The 26,195-nt window shown below is 41.6% G+C and overlaps 1 protein-coding gene and 1 long non-coding RNA gene across 3 annotated transcripts in view; one reads left to right on the forward strand and one right to left on the reverse strand.

The window, feature by feature from the left end:
• The first annotated feature begins 300 nt into the window (after window positions 1–300).
• SLC17A8 (solute carrier family 17 member 8) overlaps window positions 301–26,195 on the forward strand; it is a 43,984-nt gene continuing 18,089 nt past the window's right edge. The window contains exons 1-5 of the mRNA XM_036086030.2: window positions 301–598; window positions 12,912–13,164; window positions 19,754–19,872; window positions 21,677–21,791; window positions 23,109–23,196. Of these exons, the coding sequence (XP_035941923.1) occupies window positions 498–598; window positions 12,912–13,164; window positions 19,754–19,872; window positions 21,677–21,791; window positions 23,109–23,196 (676 nt within the window). The 5' untranslated portion in view covers window positions 301–497. The remainder of the gene's footprint in view (window positions 599–12,911; window positions 13,165–19,753; window positions 19,873–21,676; window positions 21,792–23,108; window positions 23,197–26,195) is intronic.
• On the reverse strand, window positions 7,160–16,513 carry LOC118531802 (uncharacterized). Of its 2 annotated transcripts, none has more exons than XR_013449319.1 (3): window positions 16,214–16,513; window positions 8,113–8,214; window positions 7,160–7,199 (listed from the first exon to the last, which is right to left on the reverse strand). It is a non-coding gene; the product is annotated as an uncharacterized LOC118531802 (long non-coding RNA). The 2 variants fall into 2 exon arrangements; XR_004915402.2 differs by lacking the exon at window positions 16,214–16,513 and adding an exon at window positions 9,061–9,179.

Consider the following 26,195-nt stretch of genomic DNA (forward strand, 5'->3'; position numbering starts at 1 on the left):
GGATCACTCAGTGAGAGCCACGGGCTGGGCTGAGCGAGGCAGGAGAGGGATGTGGTCAGAAGAAGCAGGAGGGGCTGGAGAGAGGCTGCAGATGCTGTTGCTGGTCTCAGGACACCTCGTGGGCTGGAGCCCACTTCAGCTTCTCCAGCTGCAGCCCCGGGGAGGGAGCAAGGCTGCGTTCCGCCTGAGAGTGGCTGCCTGAGACAGTGCCACGGGCTGCTGCTGAGCTCTAGCTTTCAAGGGACTGCACTCCCAGCCAGACACTGCTTGGCCTCTTTTTTTGGGGGGTGGGGGGGGACCTTGGGGGTATTTCATCTTGGAAGCTCTGGGCTGGGTTTCATCTCCTTTTTGATGTTAAGTAGTTACCTCCATGAGAACTGACTTCAGGGTACTCATCGAGGAGGAGAGCAGAGTGGTCCCCACGCTGGAAATGAAAAAGGATGACAGTTCCTGAGACTTAACTGTTAGTGCTTGGAGGTCCCCCTCACCCATTCAAAATGCCTTTTAAAGCATTTGATACCTTCAAAGAAAAAATTCTGAAACCTGGAAAGGAAGGAGTGAAGAACGCCGTGGGAGATTCATTGGGGATTTTGCGAAGGTAAAGTCTGAACGCAAACTTTAGGTCTATTTCTGAGTAGTTTCACATTGCCAGTGTTTGAAAGACTTTGCTTCATATTTTAAAAGTCACATTTTTAAAAAGGAATGGGTAGGTCCGATTAGACGGCTTCTAGAGCCCCTTCCAGCTCCAATACACTGTGTCTGGAGGGGAAAAAAAAAAAGATGCCTCAAAAGTGTAAGATTGAATTAGGAAAATAACAAGACAGACATTCTGCTTATATGGCAGAGATGGTGATGTTGCATATTGTGTGTTTGGCATTGAATTAGAAAAGATCTAGGGAGATAATATTTCCTGTTAATTCAATAATAATGACAAAATCAGGAACCCCATTACATGGTTATGCTTTCAGCTGAAGTAATTTTTAAGAAATTTTCACTATAAATGAAAATTAGATATGCATTTAGCTTGTTATATAAACTATATAGGGTGGTTGCTGATTGTATGGTTTTGAAAGAAAAGAAGAGTTACACAATAGTTTGAAGAAAGTATCTTTAAAAACTAGTATTTAGGTAAAAAAAAAAACTTACATGGTTACAGTGGGAAAATATTATGTACTATCATTAAAGTGAATGTTTTTGTCCAAACCAAAAAATAAATATTTTTTAAAGTAAAATACATTATTATTAGAAGGAGAGTTTGCCACAAATGAATGAATTGATGTGACATTTTAATTTGTGATTTTTTAAATAGACATAGCCTTTCTAGGTTTTACAGATGAATTAATAAGCAGTCCTTATGTACAAGGTAAGATGACTTCTTTAAACCCTCAGATATAAATAAATGTGAAAAATACTCCTGATAAGATTTTTATATGTTTGAATGACTATTTCTAATCCTCATGAGTGAAAATGCCATCTGGCATCTCCTTTTAACTTTTATATGGTATCCCTTAAATTAAAAAAACTTTAGCATGCAAAGGACTATTTGTAGGCACAGAGATTCACTCCATTCCTTGGGTTTTATAACATAGGGGCTCCTGTCAGTGTTAAATTTCCACTGTATCACTCTTGATGAACTTTCATAGTAAGAGAACTGGGTTCAGCCCTTCCTTTAATTTAAAAGTTAAAAACAAAAAGGTTTCAATTAGACCCACGCTGAATTATCTGTATAGATAAAAACCTAGCTGACAGCAGGATAAACCAGCCAAACATAGGAAGTGATTATAATGACCTTTTCTTTGAAGAATGTTTTAGCCTTGTGTTGCATACTCCCCAGGTAAAGTCCATCTTACTGTGGTGGTGTTCATTTGATTAAAAACGAAAAAGGAAGGTACAATGGCTTGGTTGTCATATTCAAGTATGAGGACAAAGCAATCTGACAAAGCCAGGAACAAAAACCATGACTTTGGACTATAGTCAATTACAGTCCCCATTATAATCATCAAACTCTGTACCTTAGTTTATACAATATTTGACAAGGAAGCACTTAGGAATTTTCTTTCCAACATTAAGTTGAATTGCTTTTTTTGAAATTAAATCACCTTCTTTGGTAAGAGACTTATTCTAAGAGCTGGTTTTACAGTGTTTGATTAGATGATCTACTTGAAGATTCTTTTGTTTGCCACACTGGTTTGCTTAGGAATATAACAAAATTCATAATTTCCAAGTTGTACGACCTCAACCCGAAATGGAGCTATGTGTTTAGGACTCTGGATGGTTTCCTTGGAAGTGAATCACAGCACAATAGACAAATGGCTAACAGGGCTTGAGATGCAGAATGCACTAAATGCATGCTAGACGTTATCACTGTTGGCTTAATAGTAGGATGACTTGAGAAAAAATAGAGCCAAACTCGAACCCCTTCTTTCCGTGATCCTAGAAGGAAATTATTGGCAGAGGAAGGCAAAAAAAGGGCATTAATTGACTAGCAATCCAAGTTGACCCTAAGCTCTGACAGTCTTTGAGCAGAGCTCCAGAATTAGGGTTCCTCCAGGGAGACCAACTCTGACACACACTTGGTGTTCACCTTGTCTGTAAGATATTTATATATAAAGTGCCTTGCCCAGAGCCTGGTATATGATGAACATTCCCTCCCCTTGCTGATTTTTTCACCTAAAACCAGTTAGCAGAGTCCAATGGAAAAAAAAAAAAAATCAGAAGAAAACTGAAACCATCATCTAAATGGAATTCTTGGGGTGCTTTTTTAAAAAAAGATTTTATTTATTTATTTGAGAGAGAGAGAGCACACACATGCATTGGGGGGAAAGGAGCAGAGGGAGAGAGAGGGAGAGAGAATCTCAATCAGACTCCACGCTGACCGCTCGATACTCGATCTCACCACCCTGAGATCATGACCTGAGCGGAAACCAACAGTTGGATGCTTAACTGACTGAGCCACCCAGGCTCCCCTCTTGGGGTGCTTTTTAATTACTGAGAGTTCCTCATGACCAGGGGAATGGCAAATGCATAGGGAAGCATTTGAAGTTCACACATGGGGCTGATTACAGTCAGGCATTGTTAGCCTTTCTGGAGAAGAGTCATTGATAAAAAGCAGCTGAACAATTTCATCAGCTAAAAGTACAATAGTATTTCAGAAGTGTGGAAGAAAGAATATGTTCACTTACAGTCCAGTATTAGAACAGATGACGTAGAAGGCATTAAATTTGGAAGTTGATATCCAGAAATTGACATGTAGATTTATTCAATTTACATGACAATATGGGTGTATTCTAATTGCTTATGTATAATAAAATAATAATGGCAGACATTATCTGTTCCAGGCCCTGTAAACACATTTAATTCCATTAAACCCTATGGGGTGGGGATTATTGCAGTTAACCATTTTAGATGAGAAAGCTGAGGCACAGAGAAGTTAAGTAAGTTACCCAAGGTCACATAGCTTATAAGTGGCAGAGCTGGGTTTCAGACCAGATGTTCTCTGCCCATCATTCTTAGTCATTACACTCTGTGACCTCTCTGTCTTTGCTCTTCCCGCTTACTGTGTTGAAACTTAATGACTCATTTAGGTTTAGGGAGTTACTTGGGCTGCAGTGTAGCCAGCAACCTCTGGATCTTATGGCAAGTATGGGCTTTTCTCCTAATCAGTTGTAGTATTGAAGACTTCCCTAGGGAAACGGAAGGGGTGCCTGGTCTCCTTATAAGTGTTTATATCTTCCCTTTAAAGAGATGGAGCCAATCCTTTTGTGTTGTGTCCATCCTCAGCATGCACTGACAGTGTATTCAACTTATGTACCAGACATGCACTGTCTACTCCATTGCCAAATGTCAGCGTGTGAGAGTGGGCTCTGAGGTCAGGTGAGCCCGGGTTCTAATGGCTGTGCCATCATTTACTTTCTCCCCGCACAACTTCAGGCAACTTGGCTTCCGACTGGCCAGGGTAATTCTAGTAAAGCAAAGTCAGGTCGCATCTCTTCCTTGCTCAAAACCTCCCCGTGCTTTCCCACCTCTCTCAGAATTAAAGCCAGCATCCTTTCAATGGCCTTTAAGGCCCTACCTGATCTGTGGGAACTTGAGAACTCTGACTTAATCTCTGGCCTTCTTTTCCTGCCTCACCCCGACTCCAGCCACACTGCACTCTTACAGAAACTCCCCATACCCACTCCCATGCCAGCTTTTGCATCCTGTTTTTCACCCTGAAATTTTTTCTCTCTAATTGCCTGATGGCTTATTCTCCCATTTTCAAGTCTCTTCTCAGAGGTTACCTTCCCAGGGAGGACTTTCCTGACCATCCTATTTAAGGAGAAAGCCCTCCTTCCCTCCTCCTCTTACCTACTCCCTATCTCTCTTCCCTGCTTCATTTTACTCCACTTCTATCTTAGCTAGGGTTTCCTAAAAGTGGACCCTGAGACAGGGACTTGGAGAGCCTATGCTGTGATTTACGGAGGTGGAAATTGGGAGGCAGGGAGTAAAGCAGGATAGGAAAGGAGAAAACCAAGCAAGGATGTGATCTCAGGTAATACACAGGGGCCAGATCACATAATTGGCACTGAGCTGTCCCTTTAGGCAAAGGGGCCAGTCTTTTGTGTCTCTGCATCAGTCAGTCATGGGCTGTGGGCTGCCCCTGCTGAAGATCAGGACCAATTCAGGACCAATCAGCCTTGCCACTATGGTGACCCCTGGCCTTGCCTTTTGGTCTTGGCATGAGGACCCCAACCTGACTGGGCGGCAGTGATAGCTATATTTAATGGGATTTTCATTGTATTCCCACGTGGAAGAATTCTTCCTTGGGCATCAGGACTCCTAGACCCACAGAGTCTAAAGTTGAAGAGATGAGATATTCCGTAAGTGAGTTACTGGGCATGATGGTAAGTGGGCTACTCCCACTTCCACCCTGTGTTTCTCAGACCAATATATTCTGCCTGTTGGGGACCCAGCATCATTATAATAACTGTTGGTTTATGGAACATACTGCATCCTGAAGGGCGGCACCCTATCTTCGCAGGCATTCCTCTCCGAGCTGATGCCTCAGCTGCATCTCTAAGAGGCTTCCTTCGCACCAGCTTCTGCCCGGTGCGGCTTGTGGTAGGACCAGTGGATCCCATCGTCCTGTGCCGCCTGCTGTACGTCCTTTGCCATAAATTGTGTGTCTTGGTCTTAGGTGATGTTATGTGGGATCCCATGTTGGCTAATCAGCATTCTGTGAATCCTCAGGTAGTGACGCAGGCCAAGCCTTGCAGGCTCATACATGGAATATAGGTCAGTCCCAGTCAGGATGAACTGCTACCCTTTCCAAGATGGAAGGGGTCTGATATAAACAATTTGCCACCAACGGGCTGGTTTGTCTCTCAGGGATTGTGCTCTATCAGGGCTCAGCACTAGTTTCGTTGCTGACAGCAGTGGTAGCTGCATCAGTCTTGGTGAGTGGATCCTAGACATACCTTCCGTCTCTGCTGCCATGGCTACCCGACGTGCCACTCATCGTTCTGGAGGCCAGAAGTCCAAAATCAAGGTGTCAGCAGGACCACGCTCTCTGTGAAGCCTCTGAAGGAGGGTTTATCTTTGCCTCTTCCTCGCTTCTGGTGGCTGCGGGTAACCCTGGGCATTCCTTGGCCTGTAGACACGTACATCACTCTAGTCTCTGCGTCTGTTGTCACCTGGCCTACTTCCCTGAGCTTCTGCATCTGTGTTCAGATTCCCCTCTCTTTATAGGGACACCAGTCATTGGATAAGGACCCATCCTAATCCAATATAACCTCATCTTCACTTGATTATAACTGCAAAGACCCTATTTCTAAATTAAGTCATATTTACAGATATCAGAGGTTAAGACTTGAACATATCTTTTTGTTTTTATTTGGGAGCACTCTCCTGATTTTTAAACTCTGGAAATGAATCCAAATTCTGAAAAACCACACCCGCCCCCCCCCCCCCAAACCATACAAACAAAACATGTCTATGGGCTAGACTGGACTTTGAGCTGCCTGTCACCTGAAAGCTTAGGCTTTCGGAATGAAAAAGCCATAGAGACCAAGTCTTTTTATTTTTGTTTTTTTTCTTATTGTCCATCTTATCATTCCCTGATTAGGTAATAATCACCGACTCTCTGCTTGAATGAGGGGAGAGGAAAGGATGAAATTACCAGGAGGAAAATCAAAACAGGTTAACACTTCAGAATCTGTGTGACTGTGACAGGTGCTAGGGATCTTTGGTTCCTGACTTTGGACTTATTATGGTCTACTGGAAGAGGGAAATATTAGTTTTAAAAATTAAAAAAATACAGGTAGTATGACAGTACTGACTGGGTAGGAGTTGAATTTTATTGAGATCTTTTAGAATTTGATGTCCTGAGAGCCACACTGTTGAGATCCTATTGCAAATCCCAGACTCCCAGAGTCAGCTTTTAAGTACCCCCTCCCTTCTTTAAAAGTTACCATTTATTGATTATTTATAGAGTGCTAGGAATGATACTAAGTGCTTTATAAACGTTCTCTCCTCTAGTGCTCACATTAGTCCTGTCCCCTTTCAGGGAATCGAGGTTCAGAGAGGTTAAGTACCTGAAGTTCACACAGCTAATAAATACCGGACTCAGCATTTGACACAGGATTGTGACTCGAGGGCATGTTTCCTCAATCCTTCTTCAATATTCTTTCTCCAAAACCTTTAAAAATGTCTACTTAGGTGAAGCACTTGATATGTGTAAGGTGCTTTCTAGTTCGGTCCTGTGGCGTACTGGTAGGAGGGGCTTGATATCAAATCTGGGTTGTGTTTTCACTTTCCCCACTGCAGCTGGGTGCCTCTTGGGCAAGTTTTTGAAGTATTCTGAGTCTCCCAAGCTGTAAGAGAGGGATAAATTCTACCTCTCAAGATCGTTCTGGGGATTAAGGGAGATTATGTATATAGATGTATATATAAATATGTACCTCACACAGTACCGCTGGAGAAGGTAGTCAGTATCCTTCAGCCCCCTAATACTGTATTAGTTTGCTTAAGCTGCCATCACAAAGTACCAGAGACTGGGTAACTTAGGAGAAATTTATTTTCTCACAGTTCTAGAGACTCGAAGCCCAACATCAAGGTGTCGACAGTTTGGTTTCTCCTCAAGGCCACCTACTCGCTGTGTCTTCACATGGTCTTTCCTCTGTGGACATGCAGTTCTGATGTCTGTGTGTCCAAATTTCTTCCTATAAGGACGCAGGTCTTATTGCATTAGGGCCAATCCATATAATCTCATTTAATTCTCTTTTTTTTTTTAAAGAATTTTTTTTTTATTATTTATTCATTTGAGACAGAGAGATACAGAGTGAGAGAGAGCGAGCGCAGGAGTAGTGGGGAGAGGCAGAGGAAGGGGGAGAAACAGACTCCCTGCTGAGCAGGGAGCCCAATGTGGGGCTTGATCCAGGACCTGGAGATCATGACCTGAGCCGAAGGCGGACGCCTAACCATCTGAGCCACCCAGGCGCCCTGACATTTAATTACTCTTTAAGGCCCTTTGTCCCAATACATTCTGAGGTCCTGAGGGTTAAGGCTTCAAAGTAAGAATTTAGGGTCGGGCAGTGGTGGCACAATTCAGCCCATAATCAACATTTACCATAAGTGAGCAAGTGAATGGATTTTAAAAAGCCATAAAATGATCTGTAAGTCTGCTCGTTTTGTGTTCCATTAAATGTTGACCTTATTGCCTACAAAACCAAACCAAACCTGCTCCATAATTACTGGGTACATTTGAATTGTAAGTAAGTAGTTCTATAAGTGCCTGAAGGCTATGGAGCATATCTTAAGCAATTAGACTCCTGGGGCTGACATGTTTACTGGACAATTGTGTTTGTGAACAGTGGGCTTATACTTTCCTAGTGTGTAAAGGGCCAGCAACCCACAGAATGTAGCTCTCTGCATTTGGAGAAACAACCAGACACATGTTACCCTGGCAAGAATGAAGATTCTCCGATCTTACAGACCGAGTGCAGGCAAACACCAAAATACCTAATACGATAAACAGCTCTTTTGGATAATTAAAGCCCTCCACTTCTTATGACCTCAACCCTCTTTAGAAAAATGAACAAACTTGTTTCTGGGCAGGGGTGAACAGATCTTTACCTCTGCGTGTAAGTGCTTCAAGTCAGGAGTGAAGTCTGGAAGGGGTCCACCAGTTCCCTTCAGTTCGTAGGGATTAATCATGTCCAGGCCATATGCTGAGCCCTGGGAATAAAGAAGAGTCAGAAATGACTCTGCCTTCAACATGCTCACTTCTCCTGGGGAGGCATTCATTCACTCATTCACTTTCTCAGATCAACAAATATTTACTCAACACCTACTATGCTGATGAAAGCAAATAACTAACTCAATGTGATAAATGTTCCGACTGGGGAACGTGTGAAATACTTAGGACACATGGGGGATGGTGTAGGCCCTAACACTGAATCGTTGTCTACTCATTCGTGCCGGTAATGTTTTACTCACTGTTGTGTAGGCTCATTTAATCTCAACAACAGCTCTGTGAGATAAATACTGCATTCATTTTACAGATGAGGAAATGTGAGATTTAGAGAGGCCAACTTGCCTTGCCCAGAGTCCCACAACTAGTACACAATTTGGCGAGCTGGCTATCAAACCTGGGTTGACTGATGGCAATGAAGCCTGGCTTGTCCCATCATACAGGGGAGGGGGCTGAGAATCTTCCTCTCTGAGCTTGCCTATACAAGAAATGTTCCACTATTTTACTGTTTTTAAAACAAATCAAATCTGACTCTTAGCCCCCCTTGGTGGAAATGAACTTTCTGCTGATGTGGGTGGGCCCTTCCTGCCACAACTAGGTTGTACAAGGGACACACAAACAGCTCGGGGGGCCCTCTAGTGGTTGATCCATGTTTGTGCCTGGTGGCACAGTGGCTTGAAGCCTGGTGACTCCGCGAGCGCTTGGGGCAAGGGAAATTGGGACCCAGCGCTCAAGTCTTCTCTCCACAGCTCCCCACATCCTGTCTCCAACTTGGGAGAGGCGGCTCAAGGTCAGGCAGCTGTAAGTTCTGCTACTTGGGGAGCCCATACCTCCTTCCGTGGAGCTTATCTTCCCCTTTATCACACTACTTTTCTCTCTGCCCCTCTACTATTGTGTCCTTCCTCTGGAAACTCTCAGGATATCCCAGATGGCATCAGGCACACAGACGGTGCTTGTGTTGGTTCAGGCCCTCTACGAAGACAGGGAGAGATACATAAGAGATTTATTGCGGGAAAATGGGGAAAGAGACGAGGGGGGCTGGGGGAACATTTGGACTGTGATGTAGGAGAAAGGGAAGGAAGATTTTGTAGGAAGAGTCTCAGACTATACCCCAGTACTAGGAAGTTTTGCAAGGCCAATGGGGAGCCCTGGAGCCAGATGCCTGTCAGACGAGTCTTGCCTCTTGCAGGAAAGGGCTTGCCCTCTATCCCTGCTGCGCTCTGTGCTTGGTGGGGAGCAGTCTGTGGGAAGGTAGTCCTCCAGCCAAAGCCCTGGTGCATTCAGAGCATAGCAGCTGGGGCTGTCTTTAATTAAGCTCCTCAAGGCTCCATGGTGCCTGAAAATGTTAGTCTGTCTTACTCTTCATCCAAACATCTGCATGATTATAGAGAGAAGCTGAGCTTATGACTTGTAACAATTTTATTAATAGCAATAATAGTAGTATTTACCATCTGGCAATAAAAAGCTCTTTCATGTACCAGGCACTGCACTAAATAATTTACGTGCGTCATATCATTTAATCATTAAAACAATCGATGAGATAGCTATGATCATTAGCCCATTTTAGAGATGGGGGTTGTTATATACTGAGTTGTGTTCCCCCCAAATTCATATGTTGAAGTCCTAACCCCCAGTGCCTCAGAATATGACTGTATTTGGAGATATGTTCTTTAAAGAAGTAATTAAAAGACAGAGAGACCAAGAGACAGACTCTTAACTATAGAGAACAAACTGATGGTTACCAGAGGGGAGGTGGGTAGTGGTATGGGTGAAATAGGTGATGGGGATTAAAGAGTACACTTATCATGATGAGCACTGGGTGATGTATAGAGTTGTTGAATCACTGTATTGTACACCTGAAACTACTATAACACCATATGTTAACTATACTGGAATTAAAATTAAAAATATAATAAAGGAAATAAAAGAAAGTAGAGATTAAATGAAAAATAAAAGAATGTAGAAATTAATCAAATAAACAAATGAAAGAGTTAATTAAATTAAAATGTAGTCTTTAGGGTGGGTCCTAATCCAAGTGACTGGTGTTATTATAAAAAGAGGAAATTTGGACACAGAGATATGTAGAGGGAAGGTGATGTGAAGACAGCCATCTTTTTTTAAAATTCTTTAATCTTTTATTTAAATTCAATTAATTAACATATAGCGTATTATTACTTTCAGAGGTAGAGTTCAGTGATTCATCAGTCTTATATAACACCCAGTGCTCATTACATCACGTACCCTCCTTAATGTCCATCACCCAGTTACCCCATCTCCCCACCCCCCACCCCTCCAGCAACCCTCAGTTTGTTTCCTATAGTTAAGAGTCTCTCATGGTTTTGGCGATTTACAGGTCAAGGAGAGAGGCCTCAGAAAGAACCAATCCTGCCAACACCTTGATCTTGGACTTCTGGCCTCCAGAACTGTGAAAAAGTAAAGTTCTGTTGTTTGAGCCACTCAGTGTGTGGTACTTCGTTATGGCAGCCCTGGCAAGCTAATACCAGCATATTGTAGCTTCAAATGGTCAAGTGGCTTGGCCAAAGTCATAGAGCTAGCACATGGGAGAAATAGCATTCAGCTTCTCTCATTCCAGAGTCCGTTCTCTTAAATACTTTCCTCTACTGGGTTGTCCACGGTGGCTGGGGCAAGGTCCAGAATGCAGATGACAAGGTGATGGGAAGCTCACTGAGACAAAACACAGCCTGGTGAGCCGGGAAGCACACGTGAGAGGGAATCAGTGGACCTGATAGTCAGGGGAAAGCCTTCCCACCCTGCCTCTACCCTCTTCTGGCTCTGGGGTCTTGGCCAATCCACTCTTGCTTTCTGGACTACAGTTACATTTGTGTCAAATGGAAGTATTAAGTTTCCTATACCTCACTGAGCTGTTTTAACCATATTGAGGTCATTATATGAAATGGGGAGAGAGAACTGAATTTGTTTTATATAAATATTAGTGTAGCTGTTATATATTATCCCTGTTTTAGCTAATACTGCTAGTACTATTGTAATGGTGTGTCAACATTGGAGAAACAGTTTTTCATGCTATACAAATTATAAATGATGTTCTGATGCCAGAAATTCATGGAGACCATCGGGGCTATGCATTATAAATAGTCCTGTGATCCAAATGATTCTTGGACATCAGTATAAGCGGCAATACATGGCGTCAATGCTCAGTCTAACAGAATGGACTCATTAAATGATTGTGGGGATTAATGTAAAAAAAGTAGCTGGTCTATATTGAGTTTTTACATGTATTAAGTTCTGTTCTAAATGGTCTAAATATAATAATCCACTTATGATAATCCTGAGAAGAACCCCACGAAGAAGAAACTACTTATATAATTCCTAGGTTACAGATGAAGAAACAGAAGAAGCCCAGAGAGGTTAACTAGGCCAAAGTCACACAGCTAAGCAAGTGGAAGAATAAACATTCAAACTAAGTCACACTGGCTCCTAGTTTGGGTATAGGTTGGAGAAGAAATGAAGCATTCAGGATGACTTCACGATTTTTGCCTGAGCAACTGGAGGAACAAAATTATCATTACTTGGGATGGGAAAGATTTCGGGAATTAATTTTTTTTCGGGAAACTCAGTTTGGATATGTTAAGTTTGAGATGCTGATTGTGTGTCCAAGGAGATGTCAAATAAATCTATTTATGAAAATTGGGATCTGTATCTAAAACCCACAGATGGGATAAGATCACCTACAGAGTGTAGATAGAAAATAAAAGAGATCTGTGAGCTGAGTCCTGGACATCCCAGTGTTTACAAGTCAAGGAAGTAGGGAATCATCTTACGAGACAAAACAGAAAGAATGGTCAGAGAATTAAGAGGAAGAGCACATGAGTGTGGTTTCTTGGGAGAAAATAAAGGAAGAACTTGTGTTAAGTACTGATAGGCTGATTACATGAGGACCTAAGATGACCATTGCATTGAGTCAAAGGTCAATGGAAGGTATTGATGACCTTAAGAAGAGCTGTTTTGGTGGACAGTTTTGGGGATGCCTGGTTGGAATGGGTCCAAGAAAGAATGGGAGGTAGGGAACTGAAGAAAGTGACTTCTGAGTTTTCTAAAAAAAGACGATGAGAGTGGAGGTAGCTGGAGGAGAAAGTGGTAGAAATTGATAGATTGTGCCTCCCTACCTCTATCTAATATTTTATTAAGATTTAGATAAAGAGGAAGAAAAGAATCTGCAAATGGATTGATTTTCTACTGTATATCTTTTTAGCATGCTTCAGGTGACACTAAAACCAAGGTCAAGTGCAATAGATAGCTAGGTCATGCAACGTGGATGAAATCTGTCAATACTCTTCTGGCAGGAAATTCAGTAAAGCATATTGTTGAGGACACAGACTTGGACTTGGATTTACATCCCACCTCAAGTGACTTAGTTTCCTGACCTGTATAATGGCAAGATAACACCATCTATGTCATGGAGTTGTTGTGAACTCTAAATGACCTAATGCCTATTAAAGTGCAATACAATACCCAGAATATCAGTAATTTTAGCCACTATTATTTATTTTCATGACAATAACAACTTTTAAAAAGGCAGGCTGCATCCTACTTTGGGTTTCCCCTTTTCTTCTTTGGTAGACCTTTTCTTTTTGCCTAGTATAGTTCCTTTTCTCTCTGAAATCCCAGCCTTTCTTCTCTGACCATTTTTCTTCCACTATAGAAAAATTGATGGGACGAATGAGGAAGAAGATAACACTGAGCTGAATGAAGAAGGAAGGCCAGTGCAGACTTCCAGGCAGAGGCCCCCCCTCTGCAGCTGCCACTGCTGTGGCCTTCCCAAGCGCTACCTCATTGCCATTATGAGTGGGCTGGGCTTCTGCATTTCCTTTGGGATTCGGTGCAATCTTGGAGTAGCCATCGTGGAAATGGTCAACAACAGCACTGTATACGTTGATGGAAAACCAGAAATTCAGGTCAGTGTCTGTGTTTGGTGGGAGCTCTTTTGGCCACAGCTGTGCTAATACTTTGTTATGGGAAAGAAAGCACCTCACCTCTTCCATTGATGTGACAAAAAGGTAGAATGGCTACCATGTGCCAGGCACTGTGCAAGGTGAAGGGAAGAGAATGATGAAAAGCACAGGTTGGGCCCTTGTCGTCATAGAGCTGTACCAGTAAGTAAGCATAATTCATGGTTGCAGGTGCTATGTTGGAGGTGTTCAGAATGCTGGGGGCCAAATAGGAGAGTGCTGACCCAGATATCAAGAAAGAATTCCCAGAGAAAGTGATGGCTGGTTCCGAAAGATAAGGAGGAATCGACCGACAAAGGGTGTTTTAGTGAAGTGCGAGGAAGAGTGAAGAAAAAGGAACATCTTATGTGAAAGACTGTAGGAGAGAAGGGGAGGGAGGGAGAGAGAAGGAAAGAGAGAGAGAGAGAGAGAGAAGGAGGGAGAGAGAGAAAATGATGTGTTTAGGAACTGAGATAGGAGTTCATCTTTTCTGAGCCATGGACCCCTTTGGCAACCTGCTGTAGACTTATGAACCTTTTGTCAAAATAATGTTTTAAATTCTTAAAATAAAATGCATAGTATTATAAAGGAAACCAATTATATTGGAATACAGATATCAAAGTATTTAAAAATAAAATTAACGATATGGAAACGTATGAGCTTCTTTATAAACACATCGATGACAAAATTTAACAATGGGTCTAAAATTACTGTAACTTTGGGGCACCTGGGTGGCTCAGTCAGTTAAGTGTCTGCCTTTGGCTCAGGGTCCTGGGATCAAGTCCTACATCAGGCTCCCTGCTCGGCAGAGAGTCTGCTTCTCCCTCTGCCTGCCCCTCCCCCTGCTTATGCTCTCCGCCCCTCTGTCTCTCTGACAAATAAACAAATAAAATCATTAAAAAATAAAATAAAATTACTGTAACTTTGAAGTTTGAAGTATAAACCATAGTTTAAGATAGTGGTGACAACTGTCATATGAACAGGTTTATAATTTCCACGTGATGGAGTCACAGGTACTGATAATACTACTGTGGTTTGTTGCCTACATTCATAACCACAGGAAATGCTAAATTTCAGCTAGCAGTTAGTGAAACTAAAAATGCTGATTTTCCCCATCAAAGTTCACGGATCCACAGCATTCCATCCTTGGACTCCAGGCTGAGAACCCCTGTAAGAGAGTAGAGCATGATTGAGCCTCAAGAGAGGGAGACACCAGGGTAAATAAGAGTTAGGCCAGGTAAAGCCTGATAAGACACGTAGGGAGTCCTGGGTGGGCTTTGCACAGAGTGGTGGTATGATCAAATCTGTTCCAGAAAGATCGCTATCCAGCCAGTGGTCTCCCAGTAGACTGGGATTGAAGTGAGTGGAAGCACGAGGCCCGGTTCAAAGGCTGTTGTAGTCATAAGCAAGTCTGATGTGACTTAAAAGCATTAAAGAGGGCATATGATGTGATGAGCACTGGGTGTTACACAAAACTGATGAATCATTGAACGTTACATCAAAAACTAATGATGTACTATATGTTGGCTAATTGAATTTAAATTAAAAAAAAGCACTGTTTTTATGAATCACTGGAAAGATAAAATCAGGCTGATTTCTTCCATGGTATGCCTAGAGAAGTATTGAGGCTATGGGGAAAAAACCAAAAGTGTATGCCCAATGGATACATGTTTCATTGTACTGAACACACGCACGGGAATGACTCGTGTGGAGGTACATGCACATTGCAGAGAGGCATCTAGTAGTTCTCTGGTCCCTGCCCATATGTGGAGAAACATTTACATCAGAGTTCCCCAAACTGGTGTTTGGCATATCACTGTTCTGTAGGCTGTGCTAGGAAGAAGGTGTTGTATGAAATGGGAGCTTTTATTGTGCTGTGTCCTGTGAGAGTCTCCAAGAGGGGGCTGTGTATGCATTATTTCCCGAACTTTATTGTAGAACACTTTCTTTCATGCCACATCTATTAGCATTACCTGGAACAGTTCCTGCCAAGCACTGGTTTGGGAAAATTTGATTCTAATCCATTAAAAAAAAGGTCTTTAGTTGGCCCTGCAGGCTTTTTTTTTCTTTTAGCTAAGAGATTATTCCGCCAGAAGTAAAGAGCACAATGGAGAGTCTTCTAGCCTCTTTTTGATGCCGCAGCTGAATTTGTTCTGAAAGGATATGCTCGTTGTTTATTTTTTGGTGGGGAGGGAGGACAGGAGAGGTGTGATGGGGCAAGCCATGCATTTTTTATATAATGATATATATTAGTGAGGTTTCAGATGTGTATCACATGTATTCTCCCAGCCTTTTGTGAGCAAGGCCAGCTAATTAAAACTTGTCTGCCGAGGCCCAGATCAAAATGAGTTGCTGGTGTACATTTCTTTGTTGCCTGGAAAGATAGGCCTAGGTCAACAGAGTCTGTTTGGAGGCATATGGAAAAGACATTTTGACAAACCTAAGGAACAATGCTAGTGTGTGCTCTCTAGTTTCTATGGTTTTCCCTTTGGAGTCTTAGAGAAACTGATCGAGATCTAAAATACGCTTTGCATCATTTCTTCTGGTCTCAAAAATAGGAGTTTGGGAGCATTTCAGAAGCTCTAGGACAACTCCAATTTATAGCAGGCCATTTCTCTCTTACTCAAATAGAACAAAGCTTACATGTCAACTGAGCATGTTCAACCTGATGACAAAGATTTTACTAATTGTATTAGGAAAGGCTCTGAATGACTGGTATTTTGTTTATTTGGTTTTTCATTTTATGGGGTGAACTAGATATTTTTCACTGAGATATTTTGAAATCCTCATTTTCAAAAGAGGGAGAGAAGTAAGCAGTATGAATATATAGGTCTTACAAATATTTGGCATATACTCACTAGTTGTATACAGGGTAGTTTTAGCTGATGTGTGAATACTCATTTTTAGTTTAATAATTATGAATTTTAAAACACGTGAATCACTTAGAATAGCGTCTGGCATATGGCAAGCAATAAATGACTGACATTTGAGAAACTTTGCGATTATCTCTTTTTACCTTCAGGAGAAGTCCAAACTCCTTCCCATGAATCATGAGTCCTGTAGAGTTGAGAGGATGGGCTTTCGAATTGGCCAGACCCGGTTTCACACTTGACTTCTTTTGTTTATTAGCTCTGGGACCTTGAGCAAGTTGTCCTTATGTCCTGGTCAGGGATTGCTGGTTGCAAGGAATAGAAATGCAGTGGAACCAGGTCAAGTTAAAAAGGAAATTATGGTAGGGCTGTAGGGGATCTCATGAGAGTGAGGGTAAAAAAGCAGGTCTGATGTGTATATTTGTGCAGTCCGTGCCCTGGACAGCGGGGAGTCCAGCCTGTAGTGGGACTGAAATCCTGGCTGTACTCCATGAGGGGTGGAAAAGGAGTCTACCTAATTCTTTCCAAGGCATAAACAGAGGCTCTGCCAGGAAGGGCAGAGTGGAGCTGGCCCTCCTAGGAATGAGGAAATGAGGAATGAAGAAATCCTTAACTAAGGTCTCCAGCTTGCTTGCTTGCTCCACACGGTCTGCTTCTCTCTGAGTATGCTCCACTGTCCCAGGTCTCTCCATGGACTGTTCTCTTTCCTTTTCCATGGCTTCTCACTGTCCTCCAAAGCTGAAGTGTCTTGCCTGGGAGCTGACTTACTTCGGCCCTGACTAAAAGGGGACTAGTTTCAGTTCAAGTATTCAGTCTTGTCTAAGTATAATTTCTGGGTTCAGATTGGAGAGCGAGACAGACAGACAGAGAAAGACAGAGAGAGACAGAGACAGAGAGAGCCTGATTGGCCAGATGTCCAGTCAGCAGAGGAGAGACCCAGGGTGAGGATGGGGAATGCTTTCTGAAGGAAATGAGCAGGGAGGCAGGAACTGTCATTTCTAGCAGTTTTTTGCTGACCCTCACTGCCCTTATTGTAAAATGGGAATAAAAGGCCTGTTTTATAGATCAAACGAGATAATTTGGTGCTAATATCTTAAGTACCTATATTAGTTTCCTTCCTAAGGCTGCAGTAACTAATTACCTCAAGCATGGTGGCTTAAAACAACTGAAATTTATTCTCGCACAGTTGTGGAGACCAGAAATTTGAGATAATTTCACCAGGGCCACACTCACTCTGACGGCTCTACTGAAGAATCCTTCCTTGCCTTTTCCAGCTTTGGGGGCTCTGGGTGATCCTTGGCTTGTGGCAGCATAACTCCAATCCCTAGCTCTGTCTTCACATGGCTTCTCCTCTCTGTGTGTCTTCTCCTCTTCTGTCTCAAATCTCTCTCTTCCTTTCTCTTTTAAGAACACTTGTCATTGGATTTAGGGCCCAGCTAGATAATCCAGGATAACTCATCTCAAGATCCTTGATTTTATCACATCAACAAAACCCTTTTCCCAAATAAAGCAGTATTCAGAGATTCCAGAGATTTTGTGTATAAATCTTTTGGGGGTCTTTCTTCACCCAACACAGTACCTGACACAGTGGTTGGCTTATAGTAATGGCGCATGCATGGGGCCATTATGATTCTAACGGGGCTCAAGTGACGATGAAATTCAGTTCTCAGCAGGCCCAAGTCCTGTTTGTCATGTATCATCTCCTTCAGAGAATACCAGAAAGAACCATCCCTTTAAGAGAGAAAATTATGAGCAAGAGACATTGTGATTGGTAATTAGCCTCTGGATGAAGTGGATCCCTCTGCCTTCAATCTTTGGTTCCTTGATCTTGGCTCTCCTTGTAACTAGTTGCATGACCTTGGGCAAGTAAGTTAATCTCTCTAAGCCTTATTTTCCTTATCTACAAAAGAAGAGCCAAGAATTACCTCTAGGTGTTCTAAGAATTAAGGGAGAAAATACATGGACAGTGCCTAAACAAAATTATGTCCCTATTTTGCTCCAAGCTTCCAATGGTTTCCATCCCTCTTTGAGTAAAAGCCAAGGTCCTTTTGGTGACTTAAAGGGCCTATCATCATTTGAACCTCTCTTACTTTAACTCCGATTCTCATGTCCTTCACTCATTACCTTCCACCTATCCTGACATCTTGCTGTTCCTCTAACCTTAGGGTCTTTACACTTGCTATTTCTCTGCCTTGAAAGTTCTCTCAGATAATGAACAGCATGATTTACTCCCTTCTTTCCTATAGGGCTTTACTCAAAAATCACCTCCTCAATGAAGCCTTCCCTCTCTATCTTAAATTGCACTCTACCTCACTCCTGTCCGGCACTTCCTGTCACCTTCCCTGCTTTATTTTTATTCCTCACCCCTGATCACCATCTAACACAGTCTGTACTTGTTTACTTGTTTACTATCTGCTGTCCCCACTGGCATCTTTGTGAAGAGAGCAATTACTGTTGTTCTGTTCACTGTTGTATCCCCAGTGCCTAGAACAATGTGTGGCACATAGTAGCACAAAATAAAAATTTGGTGAGCTGATTTGAATGCATGATTGTTAGTTTCATTTTATTTATTTATTTTTTTTGAGTAATCCCTACCCAACGTGGGGCTTGAACTCATGACCCTGAGATCAAGAGTCGCATGCTCTACTGACTGAGCCAGCCAGGTGCCCCAGTTTCATTTTACTCTTAAACTTCAATTTCCTAATTGGTAAAATGGGAAATACGGTATAGAGGACAGGCCAATGTTCCATGGACTGTGATCTCCTAGAACACAAAGGCAGTTCTTGTTTGAATTAGTATTTACACTGTCTAGCACCTAATCTGGGACACAGGAGGCACTAGGTGAATGTTGAATAAATGAGCAAATAAATATATAACAACTTGTGATGGGAAAATAAACTGACAAAAGTTGATAAGGCATAATATGTTGATAATTAAGAACCCTTCCTCCATAACAGGAACACCTTCCATTTTGATATCATTGCTTTTTTTTTTTTTAAAGATTTTATTTTTAATGGACTATGTTAATATAGTCCAGTACCATATACGTTTTGCCGTGTGAGTAGAAGGGGCTTGCCTCTAGATTGCAAGATGTCTTTAATGCCCTTGAAATTCTATAGTAGATGTTTGAGCAATTAAAAGTATCCAAGACAGAATGAGCTGCCTCAAGGAGCAGTAGAGTTCTCTGTCATTAGAGGTATTCAAGCAGAATCTCTACACCCAATGTGGGGCTCGAGCTAACAACCCTGAGATCAAGAGTTGCATGTTCTAGGGACTGAGCCAGCCAGGTACCCCATGTCCTCAGAGGAAGGAACATTTGCAAGGAGTCTGAAAAGAATGAGTTACTTTGGGAAGAAAGGGAGGAAAGGGGGTCTAGCCCTGGAATTTTCAATGGCTTAAGAGTTGTATCATTATTAAATACATATTTATATATTTAATACATACATATGTATGTATTTAAGTTTGTACATAATCTCTCCTGCTCTCACTAGAACGCAAATTCAATGACAGCAGGGACTTTGTCGTATTTGTTACTATATCCCAAGCATACAAGAAGCCCTCCACAAATATTTGTTGAATAAAAGAAGGAAAGAAGGACCTTGTGCGTTGTTATGTAGGGTCATCAGTGAAAAATGGTAGGCAAGTGTTTTCTTATAAACACCACTATATCTGATTTCTCATTTCAGACAGCACAGTTTAACTGGGATCCAGAGACAGTGGGCCTTATCCATGGATCTTTTTTCTGGGGTTATATTGTGACACAAATTCCAGGTGGTTTCATTTCAAATAAGTTTGCTGCTAACAGGTAAGGCAAACTGAAATAACATGAATGCAGTACAGATCATAACATGATTTTGTGTTTTTATAAAGTTTGCATAGTTTGCTCTCAATTTAGAAATGCAGAATGAAAGACAGGAGCCATTCCAATAGATGTGATTCACAGATATTGATATGATTCTGTTCTCAAGAGTCTCTTGTTATTTACTTTTTTGTCTAACTTAATTTATCTTGTAATTCTTTTAGTGATTATGTAGTAAAAAGAGCAATTGAGTCTGAGTCAGAAGAAATAGTTCCTGGACCCTAAATAATTCACTTGGTGACCTCTACTGAGTCACTTTTTTTCCTTCCCTGGGTCTGTTTCCTCATCTGTGAAATAAAGCATGATTTAGATTGTGTTTGAGTTTCCTTTGACAAGTGACATTCTATGTACTATGTTAATATAGTCCAGTACCAGACAGATATTGTCATGTGTCTAGTAGGGGCTTGCCTCTAAATTGCAAGATGTCTTTAATGCCCTTGAAATTTTATAGTAGGTGTTTGAGCAATTAAAATTATCCAAGACAGAATGAGCTGCCTCAAGGAGCAATGGAGTTCTCTGTCACTAGAGGTGTTCAAGCAGAAGAAGATGGCCATTTGGAGGAAACGTAGGACGTATATGTAGCAGAAAAGTTGTACTAAATGTCTCCAGTTTCCTTCCAATTGTATGTCCTGTGTCACTGTACCCGTATAGATCTCATGAACCATACATTTTATAAAGCAGTGTTTCTCAAACTCTAAAACACAAATAATTAAATGGTAATGAAATCAACATAGTGATTTACCAATGAGCATTTTCTAAGAAAAAGAGAGAAAAATGGAAAAGAGGATAATCAAATAGAATAAAATAGAGTAGAAAATATCTTAATTCATTGCACACTTAAGTATTGGTTTTTGAAACTTGTTTTGGTTACATTTGTGTGTGTGATAATGTATTGAGTTGCAATATAAAATATATTTTGCTTTATGGGTGAAGGTCAAAAAGTTTGAAAGTCAATACCATAAGATCTAAATATGTACAAGCATGACTTTATTTACTTAAGTTTTGGTCTAATTTGTGTTCTTCATTTATTATCACTTACCTATTGTATTCTTTTCAAGAAGTGATAAAATACTGGCTCACAGGGTCTCAAGGTTTACTGCTTACACTTCTGCCATAAAAGAAAATCACACATATTTCCCAACATGTTAAAAGGGCTGAAGCATCATTAGTGTGTGAGAAAAGAAGAAAATGCTGCCTGCTCTCTTTTCCCAGGACACTCTGGTCCAGGCAGGGAGGAGAAGGCATGGGGGACTGGGCAGCGAGCTGGGGGCTCAGACAGGGACACAGCCTGTTTTGTGCTTGACTAGTCCCAGGACACAGCCTGCTTTCAGATAGTATGACCTCCTGGTAAAGTGACAGCAGAATTGTGAAGCATGAGACACAATCCTAATGCGCTGATGTCATGTGGTAATAGTCAGAATGAGTCAGTTGGGTAGAACCAAGCAGAATGGTGCATCTCCAGCAAGCTCATCTCACGTTTGTCAATCTCCAGCTTCAGGACCTCATTCAGGAGGGATATTCCTGTATGGCCAACAACCTGTCCGTAATGGGTCCAAGGATGAGCTCAGGATTCAAAGCCACCCAACAGTCTAGCTTGGGACACATCAGACCCTAACAACATCATCTATTTCTCTTTTTATTAATTTCCATGGTAATTTTCCATGAATGGAGAGGTTCATTCCTGATGTGTAACTGAAGTGCCACATCCACAAGTGGGCCTGCCCCCTAATACAGTGTTTTGGTCCCTCAGGGTCTTTGGAGCCGCCATCTTCTTAACATCAACCTTGAACATGTTCATCCCTTCTGCGGCCAGAGTGCATTACGGCTGTGTCATGTGTGTCAGAATCTTGCAAGGTCTAGTGGAGGTGGGAGATTCTTTCCTTAATGGTTTTTGCTACTGCTAAATACAGAATGGTCCTGTAGATAATTCAGCTTCTGAAGAAAACCCGCTTTATTTAGTTTTCTGGTCTTCCACCTCGTCCTGCTATTTCTACTCTCCAGTTTTAACTATAATTATGAATACTTTAATTAGAATGCCTGTGTGATTACAAATGTATACACAATAAAGGACCGTTTTCATAGAGTGCAGAATTTCACATGAGCCAGGAATGATCTTAGAGATAATCTAATCCAACCCCTGTCATTTAATGAATGATGAAACTGAAGCCCAAATCCTATAGTTCACATAGCAGGGGCCCTTTCCACTAAAACAATTTAAATGCATTTATTAAAAATTTGTAAATTTCCAGGGTGTAGTGTTACACAGAGATTTAACTCAGGGTATTGTTGAATCACTATATTGTACACCTGAAATTAATATAACACTCTATATTAACTATATGGAATTAAAAAAAGACTTAATAAGAAAATAAAAATGTGAGCCTTGGAAAAAAATGTAAAAACCAGTCCTTCCTGAAGAGCAGTACAAAAACAGATGGTGAGCTAAATCAGGCCATAGTTTACCAAGCCTCGATGTAGAACGCTGTTGCCCAAGCTCAGTCATTCACCTCTAACCTCCGTTGCTTCTGTCATATCCATGTACAATTTGTACTATTATTTACCTACAGTTTTTCCCTAGATCAATTCATTAAAACAAAAAACAAAAAACAAAAAACCACACACAAAAAAGAATCTCACTGTAAGCAACAATATCTTTGAAATCATGGGTTTCATGCATCAGTTACATTGTTTTCTAAAGCCTATTAGAGTATATATGCACCAATTAGGATAAAAAATTTGGTTTGTTGTAGCAACTCAAATCCAACTCTAGTTCTACTAGAGGGACATACACTGCATTTTGGAAAATACTGATGGGTGGAAAGAACATACTATTAACAGCGATGAAGACCAGAATGTAGTCACTTAATGGCTCTTAGCCTCAGGTTCTGTATCTTGAAATGAGGGGATGGACCAGGTGATTGCAGAAATCCCTATCTACACCAATATTCTATAATAATATGAAATCTAAAGACCCCTTCCCCATTCCCCACCATTCTTACATTGGAACTGATATTCAAATTGTAGCATATGTGCTGTGAGTTAAAATAGCTGACACAGGCTACTTGGTATTTATGAATTGGGTTTTTATCTTGTAGCCTCTCTTAAAGAAGCAGGATCCACATTTTAAACACAAACAGAAACTGAAGTCAAATCAAATAATCTATTTTCAACCGTTTTGCCAGGGTGTGACCTACCCTGCCTGCCATGGGATGTGGAGTAAGTGGGCACCACCTTTGGAGAGAAGCCGACTGGCCACAACCTCTTTTTGTGGTAAGTGTATTAGAATCATCGGTTTTATTTAGGAATGCTTTGTCTTCAAGTGAAGACCCTACTACATAGGATTTATTTTTTTTCACATAACAGAAGTCCAAAGGTGAGTGATTGCTGGTGTTGGTTTTACCGCTCAATGATCCATCAGGGCCTAAGCATGCTCTGACTTTCTATTCCACTGTCCTAGAAGTGATAGCTCTTTACTCTCACACTTGTTCCTCAGGTTCACAGGATGGCTGTTACAGCTCCAGGCCTCAAGCCCACATTCTAGGCAGGAAGAAGTAGAAATGGTTGTCCTAACCACATCTGTTCCTTTTATCAGCAAAGCAAAAGCTTTCTAGAAACCCCTTATCAGGCTTCCACATATTTCCTTGGCCCTAATTGTGTCAGATGCTTTACCAACTGCAGAAGCAGCTAGGAATCCAAGTGCTAGCTTTTCCAGCACTGTTAGTAGAGAAAGGTCAGAAAGAAGGGGTTAGAAGTGGTTGTTGAATTTGCCAACACATGATATTTGCCGAGGTGAGAAGCAGAAAAAGAGAATCATCAAACCTTTCTCTCTTCTTTTTACAGACAGGGAAACTGAAACTAAAGTTTAAAGTTTAGTTTCATTGAATGAAAATCAAGGTTCAAGATTACACTGGGCATGGAACGGGAGCTAGACCACCTGATGCTTTTTTATTTTCTTTATTTATTAGAGAGAGAGAGCAGGGGCAGAGGGAGAGGGAGATGCCCTGCTGAGCAGGGAGCCCCATGCGGGGCTCCATCCCAGGACCCTGGGATCATGACTGAGCAGAAGGCGGACACTTAACAGACTAGGCCACCAGGGCCCCTAGACCACCTGATTCTTAATTCAGAACTTTCCTCACTACACACTACTATGTACATATTGTCATAGAGATCTTTTAATTATTTTTTGCCATTATATTCCAGATGAAAATGGAGGCCATCCATCTTACCTGAAAGTACATTAGTGGTTCTTAAGCAGTGAAGTGACTTTAACTCCTAGGTCACCACACTTCACCTTGTTAAGGTTGTCTTACTCCAAGTCATGTTTCTGGGGCTGGCCCTCTATGTATCTCCAGAATAGTCAGTGTTTGAAGGGTCTACCTAGATACCAATCAATAATTTAACAAGGACAGTGCCTGCTGAAACCATCAACACAGTTGTAAAATATATTTTCCAATATTTTTTTTTATGGGGAAAGGGGCCCAGGAAGATAAAAGTGCCTTAGGCCATTAAAGTCACAATGGGGACTGAGCAAAATTAGGATCAGAATTTAGCTCTGCCTAGTTTTTCAAGCTAGTATGTCTTTCCTAGGAAAAACCAACCTGTATTTCTTAGCAAAAGGGAGAAATAAAGCTTCCTCTTAATTTCTGTGAATATTTTAATTTATTTCTCCCTTGCTCTTTCTCTTTACCTCCTTGAATAATAATAGTAATAATAATATTCTATATAATAATAATAATAATTATTATTATTATTATTTAGAATCCCTGGGACTTTGGTGTGAAGTATTCACCAATGTGCCTATTTTATGCCTAGCTTGGAACTGCATGCACAGTTGAGATGTCTTTGCATCTTTAGCCTCTCTTGTCCTTAGAAACCATTTCTGTCCTCTTGTTTGTAGTTCAAGATCATCTCCACTTCCAATACTGACCTTGTGCCAACTCTAGATCCTTGATCTTATTTTCTTTGGATGGTTTATTTATAAGGCTTTTCATTTTGATTTGCCAGCAAAGCAAGAATGACTAGCTGCCACGCCCCATTCTTAGCGTCTTTATAACCCTTCAAGGGCTGGTTTAAGAAATGGTTGACTCTCAAGGAAAGTTACCTGATCAAAGTCATAGCCTTTATTACTTCAGCTAAGGTGTGGCCTTGGTTTGAAATACAGCCAAGGAAAAATGTCATTAGAAGGAAACCCAAATTTGACGTTAATCCGCTCTTACACAAAAAATACTGGAGTTGGCAGGGACTTTAGGAGATACCTAGTCAAATAAATTTTCCCAGCTAGTGAGGACAGAACTGGGGACCGGCCCACTCCTAATGGCTACTCCCCCTCCTCACGCCATTCAACAATCCTTGGAGGGCTCCTGTCTCCTCCACTGTCTACCCACAGAGGGATCAAAGTGCAGTGAGCTCCCCCAGGGCAGTCTGGGTGGCACGCCCCACTGAGGTATGCTCAGGGGCTGTGGGTGTGGCAGGAGATTACACTCAGCCATGTCTGGAAGGATGAGGAAGAGTTTGTCTACTAGACAGGGAAGGACAGTTTCAAGTGTAAAATTTCCTCAATGAGAGAATGCTTCCTACTATGAAGAATTAATGGGAGTTTTGGAGTGGAGGAGGTAGGACCAAATTACTAAATAGTTATGGGTAAAGGCTCTGGGTTCCTATAGACCTGGTTCCTGTCACTCACAGCTGTGCGACCTCAGGCAGTTTATCTCCCCTCCCCCAGCCTTGGTTTCCGCTATAAAATGGAGATGATATTGGTACCAACACCAAGAGGTTGAAAGAAGGGTTAACTAAAATCATGAGTCTGGAATCCTCAACATAGTAGTGGGCACACAAAAAGCACCCAATGCATCTTAGGTGGGGAGTTATCCCTGGACCCTCCCTGTCCTGGGCATTCCCCTACCCCTACCCCTCACTTCTAGGAAATTTGGCCCAGGGAAGTCCACCCTCTCCACACCCACAGCAGAGTCAGGCCTGCAGCTCTTTCTAAACAATATGCCTTGGAATGCTTGTCTTACTGGTTTGAGGAAGTCTGGGCTGAAAAAAAAATGCATTGTCATTTTGTACATTACAGTCAAGTGATAAATTGGGGTTTGTGCGGCACTAATTACAGCTTACAAAACATCTTCACACACACAGTTTATTTAATTCTCAAAACATCTCTGTTCACAGCCCAGAGGGAATTTCAGGGAGAAATGTTTTTGATTCAGGTAATAGTGATTGGGAGTTTTTAGGGCTGTGTTTCTACAGCAGATCATCTTGGAGCTGTA

The sequence above is a fragment of the Halichoerus grypus genome, chromosome 6 (assembly GCF_964656455.1).
Source record: "Halichoerus grypus chromosome 6, mHalGry1.hap1.1, whole genome shotgun sequence".
Taxonomy (NCBI): Eukaryota; Metazoa; Chordata; class Mammalia; order Carnivora; family Phocidae; genus Halichoerus; species Halichoerus grypus.